We start from the raw sequence: 12,525 nt of genomic DNA on the forward strand, positions 1-12,525 counted from the left end.
AAAGCTATATATGTATTTATTGTATATCTTGAACGATGCTATATAATTGGCCTTACTGTACAATGCAGTAATTGAAAATGCTCAAGTGTGTCAGAGATCCCAGATAGGTATCGCAAACTTGAGCCACACAATACAAATTTATACTTTGGCATTTCTGATAATTTAATTTATAGGAATTATATAAAGAAATAAAAGCTTGGAACGATGCAATGTGGGACAGTACTTGCCTCAAGCAGTTACATAAAACATATCAGACTATATTATAAATACATCACACATACTGTCACACTGGGCATGCCATTTACTTTATTCAGCTTTTACAACAAAGCTACAGTTTGATTAGTTTAAGCACCATTAGCAAAGACTAGTTTTCCTCTACCACAATCCTTCAATCTGGAAAGAATATTCTGGCAGCAGACATTTACTGCATGCATCAAACTACTCAAGTCTGTATTAGGCAATATATTTTATGTACATTTGCATTCCATTTCTCTTTTATGAAGTAGCCTCTGTCATAAAGGTGTGATAGGCAGTATTTATTTGCATAGTCTTAAAATTAACCTTGTGCAATATTTTCCCCATCCTATGTGTGTATATGTTTTGATGAATGTTTTAACATTACCTTCTATTAAATATTCTGTAACGAGCCATGGATTCCCCGTACCCCTCCAAATCACATACAAACCCACAGGGGCATTCTTAGATAAAATTAGGGATGTGTTACACTTTGGATCCAAAGCTGAAAAAGTACTTCAGAGTGGGCACAACACATGAATTTTCCTGGAGTACTTCAGCAAGTCCAAAAGAAGACAGCTTTTTTTAAGGAGATGCCAGCAGATGTGATGCAAGACATGTTCACTCTGAAACATGATTTTGATCTCATATCCAAAATGTAACTCATTCCTAAATGAAAAACTATGATTCAAAGCTAATACAGTACTTCAGAGTGGGCACAAAAATACATGCATTTTCCTGGAATTCTTCAGCAAGTCCAGAAAAAGTCAGTTTCTTTAAGAAGGTGTAAACATATGGGATATAAGCCCCATTCACTCTGAAACATGCTTTTGACTTCAAATCCAAAATATAACTCATGCCTAAATGAACTAGTACTTTAAAACATGATGCGGTGTTGATAGTTTTCTGACTTCACCTTGACCATTGCCATTCAAAGAATCACTAAAATTTCATATTTTGTTTGATAGATATTTGCTTAATTTTGCGATACCAGAACATTTTGCTAATTTTTGTATTATATAAAAATGTGATTATTAAAAAGGGTGTTACAGTACCATAAACTCCTTATCTGTATAAAAAATTAAATCACTTCATTATATACATATATATCTATATCTATTAGTAAACAAAAAGCTTCTCAAACAAAGCAAGGTCAGCAAGGTAATATCAGAACTTTGCTGGTTAAATCGGTCTTCCTGAATAAAACTGAATTTCAGTGAATATTAATGTGATGTGTCAGTACAGCATTACATTCTAATAAACACTGAACAAAAAGGGAAGAGCCTGATTACCCTACATCATAAGACTTTGCTAAGATGTTTGGTCTTGTTGATTACATGGCAGATCAAAAAGTAAAACCAATTTAGTTTAGATTTAAACAATTATTTATAAATACAAAATCAAATAAGCCACAATTCAACAGCAGCTTTCAGCAATAGAGCTGCTTGCGCATATTGGTAAAACCGACCTTTTTCACTTAGTAGTATAGAAGATTCAAAAACAATTGATTTAAATACACAAAATTACGGTGTCAATCTCTTTGTATTTAAATAGTGTCACATGCTTTGAAGTATAAAACAACTGCAATGTTCTTATTTTCTTCAACTGGTCATAGTTTTGGTTGACTCTCGTTTACTTTTTCTTCCAGCTTAGAGAGGATCCACTGCAGAAATTAAAAAGAAATTTGAACAAACCTGACTTAAAGCAAAAGTGATTTAATTAATAAAAATGGGGGGAAATTTACAAACTAATGAAGCTTATAGCTAAACACTGAACAATTCATATGATGTCATGAATCTCATAGTTGACATAACTGTGAATCACCTGGTTAAGCCACACTTGGATGAAAATAGCTTCTCTGAGAAATGTCACACCCATACCTTGCTACTTCTACTATGAAAAATTTGATACCAGGATTATGCAATCTGGGCACTTCAGATCTATCTGCACTCCTAGCATCACTAAGCAGCATCGAAAAAGAGCAATGGGAATTGCAATTAACAACTTCTGAAGTACTTATACAATATCCATATAGTAGCATGCTGGGTTTGTACATTACATTCAGTTTTCCTTCAAAACAGGATATTAATATATTATGTAGTAATAGCATTTCATATTCACCTTTGCATCTTCTGGTGTTTTAAAATTAATTATTTTTCCAAATTCTTTGGCATGAAATACAGACTTCACTCGTTCCTGAAATAAGCAAACAAATACAGTTGTGCATTAAAAGCACATTTCCAAAATACCCAGCAGCACTATTTTTTTCCATTCTAGAAAAGGATTCACAAGTTAAATAATAAAATTAATATTTGTTTAAAATGTCTTTTCAGTTTTGCAGATCTCCCCCCCCCCCTTCCAACAACCTGTGACTGGCTCCCAAATGTAAACTTTTTTTCTGAACATTTAGAGTGCTCAGTGGGGGGATGGGCAGCATCTATTTGCTGCAGTTAGAGCAAAAGATGCATCAGAAACCTTCTTAACTTGATATCCTCAAATGCATTGGATTTCAGCTGATTTAGCACAGCTGGAGACCACTAGATTGGAAAAAATTGCTATGCAGGAAGAGAAAATCTTCTCTACGACAGCAGACTACATAAAACTGTTCTGCAGCAAGCTGAAACTCTTGTGCATACACAATAGAATAGGCATTTTGCCAACTGTTATAATCTAAATAAATAAGCTAAAGGTTTCATATAAAGTTTAGTAAAACAATACATTAAATATTAATTTATTGTACAAAATGAATTTTAAGTATAGCTATATAAAATCTTTTGAGAGTATTGATTGAGAAAGGATCCCAAATGCAGTTGTAAAACAGGACAAAGGATGGACAGCATTATATATGTGAAGGACACTCATTTTATTCATTGTTCTGGCATGTTAAACTCTTGCAAATTCATTTTGCAAGAGTTTAACTCAGAAGTCCAGTTTGGCATGGGAAAGTTTCCGCATCTTGATTTATGCAATGATCTAAATGCTCTTAAATGAAAAAAGGTTAATGACTAAAGCTTCTTTTTTGTATGTAATATACAGGTAATATCTGACATGGCTCTGTCCCGGAAATGAGCCTGATTTTTAGAGTGGTCACAATTCATTCACAGGATGGCACCATATGGCCTAGCTGGGAGATGGAGCGGCCTGCTTTCCTTCCCCAATGCGAGCTCCAGAGCTCTACAAAAGGTAAGGGAGTGATTGGGTGGGAGGACAACGTAGAACCCTCTGAGGTGAGAAACTGGCCCAAGGCCTACAGGGATGGGAGAATCTGGGGGTGGGATTCGCAGTTTCCTGTGGTTGGTTGTTAAGGGAGAATCCACCCAGACCATGGGGCTGTAATGGCCTTAACTTTGAAACTGGGTTGTAAGTAGCTTTTGGAGGGATCCACCGTAACTTCCAGTCATAAGTTGAGGACAATTTGTATGCATGGAAATAAAGAGTAACAGAAAATGGATAATTCCAGAGTAATGGAATGACTTTTGCTTCTTGGCCAGACCAGAAGTACAAGTTACAGATCCAGAGGAAAGAAAGGATGAAAAAGACTGTCTTCCAGCAAGTAACTTTTTATGGTATTAAGCAAGAAGGGAAGGCAACAATTGTTGTTTGAGAGATGGTGAAGGTATGTGAAGAAAGAGTGAAATGTAATCAATAGAACAAATTAAACTCAAGCTCCATGAAAAAATATATACATTTATAATTATAACATGTCATTTACCGGCTAATAATATTTAAGTATTATTCATAGAAAATTGCTTACTAATATAATAATCTCATATTTATAGTATAAATATAATTATTTGAACGTTAATCAAATAATTTGTTTTGTTCCATCTCTACCATCCATAACTTCACCTTTGCTTCAATGCGCAATCTTCGTCCATCAATAATGAATGGTTTCTTGGTAAATTCATCATAGGTGTACTGCCATTCACACGTTAACTGTCCAAACGTACCTCTTGTCACAAACAATATGCCACTGTATATGAATACAGGACAAATAGTTAAAACAAATACAATCATATAAAATAGCTTTCAATATCATATAATATCCAGTTTAAAATTCTGTCAATTTTTGTCTTTTTTTTTCTCATCTTAGCGTTTTCAAACAAGTATAGGGCCCGCTTTTATTTGGCTCAACCAAAGTTATAAAAAAATGAAGCCTGATGGCAGTCAAAATTGCTGCACACACTTCATCTTTAATTTCGAGTTCTATCTACTGTATTTAGTTCCAAATTCACTTTCATGCGTAAAAGAAATTCATTTTGTTCATTGCAAATTTATTTTTTCCTTTTTATTTACTCTAAAGTAAATTGAGCATTAATTACAATCCAGATGTTCATAACTACAAATTTTAATAGCTGGAAATTTGTTGTTCCTTTCATCACTTTCCTCCCATCTTTGGCATAGAAGACCTGAAGACAGGAACTATCTTTCTACTCACATTTCTAAGTTGTTCTGGGAACCATTTTTATTACAGAGTGCACATAAATGCTTTTTGTTTAAAATAAGAAAGTAATACTAGAGGAATCTTACCTTTTTGTGACCATTAATAAATCTGTATTATTAACCATTGCATGTGTAAAGTATCGCAGTTTTGCAAATCTTCCATTTTCAATATTCTAAAAGAAAAAAAAAGTTGTAGAGTTCCCTAGAATACGCACCTTAATTTTGAGGAAAAGATTTATATTGCATCAAATCATATTAAAACCTTGTACAAATATGTATGAACCTCATACTTTTAGTACTCTGAATATTTATTATAGATCTTCGCTAACTTTATCCTGCCTCATTAAATCACATGCCCATAATTATTGGTTGTTCTGAAATAACATATGCAAAATGGCATTGTTTCAAAAATAATTAATGGACTACCCTGAGACAATTGGATGCTTAAAAGCTGTATTTTTCAGATTATACTAATTTTAAACCAGTATAGGTATCTTGAATTAATACAGAATTATTCAAAATAAAGAACGAATTCCATTCTTCTTTTGGATAAGCTCTCATACGAAAAGAAACAAAACAAAAGGAAAATAATGTGAGGATCCTATGCTTCATATCTTTGTTTCCAAAAGTATACGTTTCAAAGTCTAAACGGTGGTTTGTATCAGGCTGAATAACTTCTTAAGATATTAAAGTAATTTGCTCATTATATTCAGGAATAATAATAAAAAACAAACACTCTCTGTGTTGAGTATAATGCTCTCCTCTCCCATTAAAGAGTTCTACTACAAAATTATTATTTTTTCTTATCAATGAATCATTATCCCTTAAGTCACACACTATCCTAAGCTTAAAGATATATACATTGTATAAAAAATTAATCACAGCAATGTATTCACATCTAGCATACTTAAATTTTTGAAATGGTTAATACATTTTGATGTTTCTTTGAATGAATATAAACATTCAATTTTGGTATTTGTTTTGGTATTTACACATTCCTTTCTCAACTAATCCACCAAAGGAATGCTTCTATTAAAATACAATTCTACTTTTGAATCAGGAAAAAAATGGTTATGAATAGTGAAAAGCATATGGCACAGTGAAAGCACCAACACAAGGGCTGCATGCACAAGCCTAGCAAAAGAATTCAAGAAGCAGCAATGAAAAGAGCTGATTTAATATTCTTACTAGTGAGCTTCCAAACAGGCCTTGTAGGTTTATCTTGAGATCTGGATAGTATAGTAAGTATTCATAGTATAGTAAAAATTGTTGGCCCCAAACCATTTTAGGAATTTAAAGCACTAAGACATAGTTCTGAAAGGTCCCTAGCAATAGTAAACTTAATGCAATTAGGTAATATCTTGGCCCTCAGATAAAACAGATCAGATCAAATTGCTTGCTATTTATACAATCTGATTCACTAAAGTGCTAAATATAAAACCACCCCCAAATATGAATGAGATATTTGGGATGGAGAAGAGGGTATATATCTGGCATCAGTCATACATCTATATCTAGATCTGATTTTCCCCAGCCATAACAGTACCCTGTTTACCAGAACTATTTCAATGTGTTGTGTTTCAAATATTGCATTTATATAATACACTGAATGATCACATTGCTTTAAATCCTAACATATCTTCTTAAAGGTTACTCCTATTTTTTTGCACATGTGGGCTAAACAACAGTGGATAACTATAATGACCATTTTCCATCTCACATCCAATATTTTTTTAAACTGCAATCATCTCCAATTACATATTAATTTTAAAAAATGTATTTCTAAAATGTACACATAGCAGGATAACAGGAAATTGATTTTAATAAATTAAGAAAAATGTACTAAATGTTTTAAAATACTAAGTAATTCTCTAACAACAAATTCTATTTAAGGAATCTGGACATTGAGCAGAACTGGAGAGATGCTAGAAGATCCATTTCAGCACTGTGATCCTATGAAGCGTATTACCATTTAGTTTGTTATTTGGCTATTCTAATATGTCTACCTAAATGTACCACAGTTTGATCTTTTGTAACATCATTCTGTATTAATCTTTATCCTAGCAATTTATTTAAACCTTAGTGCTTTCTGCAGTGAGTTCACTTTTCTGTATTCTTTGCCAAGTAAACAAAATGGATGCATCAATATAATTACTACATTGAACTCAACTCAAGGAGATTTTCCCTAAAAATTCACATTACAAATCTTCTGAAAATTGTATGCTGTTTTTTTTGCTGCCAGAGAAATGGAAAGACCCTTGTAAGATTTTCTGCTTGAGGCACTGAAATCATTAGAACTGCTTTTTATACTTTTTGACATACTGTAATGGAGTAGCTTCATCTTTGTCCTGCTTTTGCAGCTAAACTTTTTAGATATATCTCTCTATTATATTTTCCAAACTGGGTTGAATGAACTGGAACTATGTACTGAATGTGGTGAACAGCTGCTGTTACATCAAACAACTGATGGGAGCTGTATAATAGGTTATTATTTTTGTAAATATAGATCTGTTTTAGCAAATCCTCTCATCTTTTCTCTGTTTGGCACAGAATGTGCTGTAATTTATTGATTTATACACAACTACACCTATACATCTAATGTAACATTAATAAGTTCAGAAATGATCTACCAATCTGGTATAACATATGTTCAATGTCCCCTTTGAAAATGAAAATCCAATTGAAAAATTCCACTGTAGTGCTGGTTGCCCTGTAAAATAAAAGAAACACTTGCCCTGTAAAATAAAAAAAATGTCCCGGTTCACGGGATAATGTATTTTCCCTGAATGAAATCATTTATCAATAAATAGTTATATTAATTTGTCAGATAGCTGCAAAAAGGACCCTGTAAAGTTACCTGCTATGGCAGATCTCCAAATACTGTACACGCAGGCCTCTGAAGTTAGCTGCTATGACAATCAGATCACCAAAGAGGGTTCGTAACTTTGTTTATACTTGCACCTTAATACGCGTATAATTATGCATTTTCTTACAATTATAGCATTATAGCAACTTTTTCTAAACACTGAATCTTTTGACGCCCTATATGAATAGATAATAACATCAGGACTTAAAGGAAGTATTATCATCACTGTGGCCCATTTGCTTGTCCTCTCTCTTTGGACTGAATTATTACACCAATTGGAAGAATTGAAAAAGCAAGTGGAAATCAATGCTCCTTTCTCTTAGTTTTGTCAAAACTATTGTTAGCATAATCTACAAGGTTTGTACAAACAGTACAGTAAAAAGTTACAGTCTGGAGGCTCCCTCAGTTATATCCTTAGACAATATCAGAAAATAGACCACAGCATAAAGCATAACAATACTGTGCAATCCCTGAGGGCAAGGGGAAATGTTATGAATATTATAAATTTCCTGATTTAGAGAATCCCATTCTCTGCATGGTTTCAGCTTTTAAAAATCTGAAGACCTCAGAGATATATATACACTTATCCACTTCGCTTTAAAAGAAAATGTCTAGCTAGTATGCGAAATTGTTAATTTTTGGATTTCAAAGACTCCAAGCTATATTTCAACTTCAAAGACATTCTCTACCTATGGAGCCTTGGTCTTTTCTGAGTTTTGTTGTTTGCTTACAGACATTTCATTACCCGACTAGGTAACATCAGTGCTAGTAAGTGTGAGTTTGCTCCCTGTTTATATACAGTAGCCTGCCCTCTGGTGTTGGTCTGTGTGTAGTGTGTGGTTTTCTCCTTAGCAGTTTCTTGATTATTGTTTTCTTAAGAATTGGTCTTCTTAAATAAACCAAAAGTCCCAGTAGTGCAAGACAAAAATGGGGTCATCTACATCATACAGTATGAAGACTGTAACAGCCACTATATAGGACAAGCAGGCAGAAGATTAGCAGAGTGCATCAATGAGCACCAACTAGCAATCAGAAGACACCATGAAAACTCCTTAAATTCACAACACATAGACAGGCTCAACCATAGTTGCAACTGGGAAACTGAGCATTCTAGAACAAGCTAAATCCAAACACACTAGGAATTCCTGGAAGTTTGACAAATCAGCCATCAATAGACACACAGAGATAAAACCACATTTGCACACCATTCAAAAGAGAATAAAAAGCTAAGTAGGGAACAAAAACACAAAACTACATCCTCTCAAGCAGCGAACACCAAGATAAGCAGGGATTAACACAGACAAACAAGCAAGCAAACAAACAGAAAACAATACTCTAATCAACTAACTGCCAAAAAGAATATTCCATTCCCCCTCCCCAAAAAAATCATTGGCAGGGAAAGCTACTACATATAAACCGAAAAACTAAAACCCCACACTCACTAGCAATGATGATGTTACCTAGTCAGGTAATGAAATGTCTGCAAGGAAACAATCAAGTTCAGAGAGCACCAAGGACCCCATTGTTCAACCCTGTTACATATTATCCATATATTGTCTTCTATTGGAGTTGCCTATCTGAGTACAAGTAACATTCCCTAATATATTTTTCCAAATTGTTATTTTCATCCTGTTCATGGCAAGAAAGTTTTAAACGCTATATTGCACTGTATTAAAACCACAATACTGGGGTTACTGAAAACTCCAACCATTAATGGATTTGAATTGTAAGCTACCCAGAGTCATTGTTTGAGTGGCTATAAAAATTGAAAGAATGAATGAATAAATGATTAGATTGTAATTTGTGACCCAGTCATTTCCGAAGTTACCTAATATTTTTAATCATAAATCAAATCTAATTGACATAAAGGATTTGAGGAGTAATAAATCTGTTGTGCTGTTATTGGATAACTACTTTTGTAATATTGATAGAAAGAATCTGGATTTTTTATTTTTTTTGGTCTCTGGATAAACAATTTCTACTTATATAGCTGATCTTAAGAAAATATTTATTTAATTCCCTCATTCAGATAAATAATTGTTGAGTGATGAAGCCATAGAGTAAGAGGAAGCCCTACCCTACTTTTATTATTTATGGTGCTTCTGAATTCGTCAAAAAGCATATTTTATTTGTCCATATATCTAAAGTGAGACACAACTATTCATTATACTGTTTGACTTAGACTTATGGTTGTTGTCACAGTACAGAGATAAAATTCCACGGTCTAAAGATGCTACTTCTTTAGCCTTAGTGACAAGTTTCTGAAAAGAATAAAATTTTATATACCCTAAAAAAAGGTTCAGATTAGGTTTGAGAAAAAAAAAAACATGTATTTTTTTTTTTAAGAAAAACCCTCCAGAGTAGGCCCAGAGATCTGTTTTGGTTTATCAATAAACCTGATATGTCAAGCAAAAAATAAAGGCCATTTGGCTGGCCAAATTGAAGAATTATTGAAGATCAGTGGGTATATTACAAATAGGATTGTTGGGAACATTTTGACTGTATTCTCAAAGACCCTATCCCAGGAAATAATTCATGTAAATCTAAATTTCCTGTTTTCCGATAAAAATAAGCTTTATAGTTATGTCTTTTAAAGCTACATTTTCCTAAGAAAACTGGATTTTAATAGCATTATAATTGTAATATAAATGAGGACCCAGAGTGTTGAGGGGCAATATGCTGACATTGTAAATCCCCTAGGGAGCGCTATAAAGCACTACGGCGGAATACAAGTCTAAGTGCTATGCCAGTGATGGTGAACCTTTTAGAGACCGAGTGCCCAAACTGCAACCCAAAACCCACTTATTTATCGCCGGGTGCCAGGTGGTCATGGCCCACTGGGTGGGCGTGGCTGTGGTGGTCATGGCAGATAGGGTGGGAGTGGCCAAGGTGGGCGTGATTACCTCGATGTTGTTCGTGGGGAGGGACACCTGTGGGGGCCGGGCAGGGTTGGGGGAGATCCTGTGGGGGCGGTGGGAAGGAGGCTCATCCTGTGGGGTGAGGCGAGGCAAGGCGAGGCAGGGCAGGGGTGCCATTGTCACAGGGCAAGGTGTGGCAGGGGCAGGGTGGCTGCTGCCTGACACCATCGACCTCTGCACACAGAGGCCAGCGAGCACATGGGTGGTGCTGGGATGCATGTGGGACCTTGGCGAGTTAGCGGGCGGCTGGTTGAAGAGGGATGGTTGCCATCTCTAGGGCATGGCCTGTGTGCCCACAGAGAGGGCTCTGAGTGCCGCCTCTGGCACGCGTGCCATAGGTTCGCCACCATTGTGCTATGCTATTGTAACTACTTATATATAAATGTAAAAGAAACATTATAAAATGCCCGATAAACCACTGAATTTAAATCTATTGTATAATTCCAAGATGGTCCTTGGATCATCACTACCAGATGAAATGGAAACAGCCATATATAGATTTCTATATATGCTTTTTAAAGAAAACAATAGTAAGAAAACCCCCACCAATTTAGGTCTTCTACGTTTCGGAAGCTTCAGCTGCCAAAGATCAAGTTTAGGATGGAGTGGATTTCTTACTCTAGATCCATTTATAAACAGATATATACATAATTCTATGTAGAATTATTAAAATAATCTTTGAATATTCTTATTTTTTTCTGTAGGTAAAAAGCAAATTTGCAAATGGAAAATTGGCTCATTAGTTATATATTTTTTATTGACTGGCCATCCAAATACTTCAATCTGTACTATTTCTGCATATACTTACATTCAGGTCATATTAGAGTTTCATTTTAACCAGAGAAATAAAAGAAAAAGACCTCTATTCACTCTACATTTAATAAGAAAGTTTAAAATAAATGAAAATATGAAAGATAAAAGATGGTAAACTAAGTCTCTGAGGATGAAAGTATGTAAGACATAAAGTTATTTTTATAAATAAATCAGTTTTGATATATGAAACTTTTCCATGAAAAATTTAGAAGGGAGAGAAGGCTAAGAAAAATGGTGTGAAAATTTGAACAGAAGAAATCAATCTTTTCTTATATAGACTTATTTATTGTTATTACAGAAAAAAGACAATATACCTAAAAAGAATATAAGACAACATTAACATCCACAATGCATGTGACAACACAAGACACTGTATTCATATATAAAAGGAATTTTTCTAAAAAACACACAAATGTTTTAAAGCCTCAAATTAAAATAAAGGAATGGAAAATATAGTATTTTAAGAAGGACTACATAATCTTCTGACAATGTTTTCAATCAAGTAATTATCACAAGATTATGGTCAATGTCAAACAATGTTTCAGTGTGACAATTGAAATAAAGACAAGTTAAACAACAATTTCTTTTCATTTATGTTGCTATATTAGAATATATTTTAAAATTTACATGTAAAACACAATTTTATAACAATTATTATTATTTTTTCCTCTGGCAGTCTCATAAAAGAAACGTAACATTCAGCCGTTGCAATTCAACAAGTAAGGCATACATTATTATCCTAACTATTATCATCATCATTATCAACATCGTCATCACTACCACTAATATGGCACAAAGTCCATTTCCTGTAGGCCTGTCTTTTCTGTAAGCATGAGTAAGAGAGGAAAGAAGCAGAAGAGTTAGTTGATGCTAGTCAATTTGGGTTGAAAATTTAAATGCAAGAGAATGAAATAACAAAATTAAAGATGAGATGTAGCTTTTGAATTATAGCATGCAGAAGAAAAACACTAATCAGTGGAGTATATTCAACCAACTATTCAAAGATGTCCTAAGATTTTTTTTGAATTTAAAAAGCACAAGTTAAATTGGCTCATGGCTATGCAAGGTAAAATAATTTACATTTTGTATATCACTGAACTTATAAATTTTATAACTAAAGCATAAAACAGAAAACCTTGAAAAAAGATAACTTGTGATCCAAGCAGTTTTGCTCTTGCTTTCAATAGATTTCCTTCCTTCCTTGGAATGTAATGTAACTCCCTGGAGGCATACCAGATTTATGGATCATGG

General features: G+C 33.9%; 1 protein-coding gene across 1 annotated transcript in view; it reads right to left on the minus strand.

Moving 5' to 3' along the window:
* Positions 1-12,525, minus strand: part of VPS13A (vacuolar protein sorting 13 homolog A) — a 118,347-nt gene continuing 105,822 nt past the window's right edge. Inside the window, exons 69-72 of the mRNA XM_015812644.1 lie at positions 4,765-4,850; positions 4,084-4,207; positions 2,356-2,430; positions 1-1,897 (exon numbers count right to left, since the gene is read on the minus strand). Coding sequence (XP_015668130.1) covers positions 1,844-1,897; positions 2,356-2,430; positions 4,084-4,207; positions 4,765-4,850 — 339 coding nt within the window. The 3' untranslated portion in view covers positions 1-1,843. The remainder of the gene's footprint in view (positions 1,898-2,355; positions 2,431-4,083; positions 4,208-4,764; positions 4,851-12,525) is intronic.

This window comes from Protobothrops mucrosquamatus, unplaced genomic scaffold (genome assembly GCF_001527695.2).
Source record: "Protobothrops mucrosquamatus isolate PMUCROS unplaced genomic scaffold, P.Mucros_1.0 scaffold_64, whole genome shotgun sequence".
In the NCBI taxonomy this organism is placed as follows: domain Eukaryota; kingdom Metazoa; phylum Chordata; class Lepidosauria; order Squamata; family Viperidae; genus Protobothrops; species Protobothrops mucrosquamatus.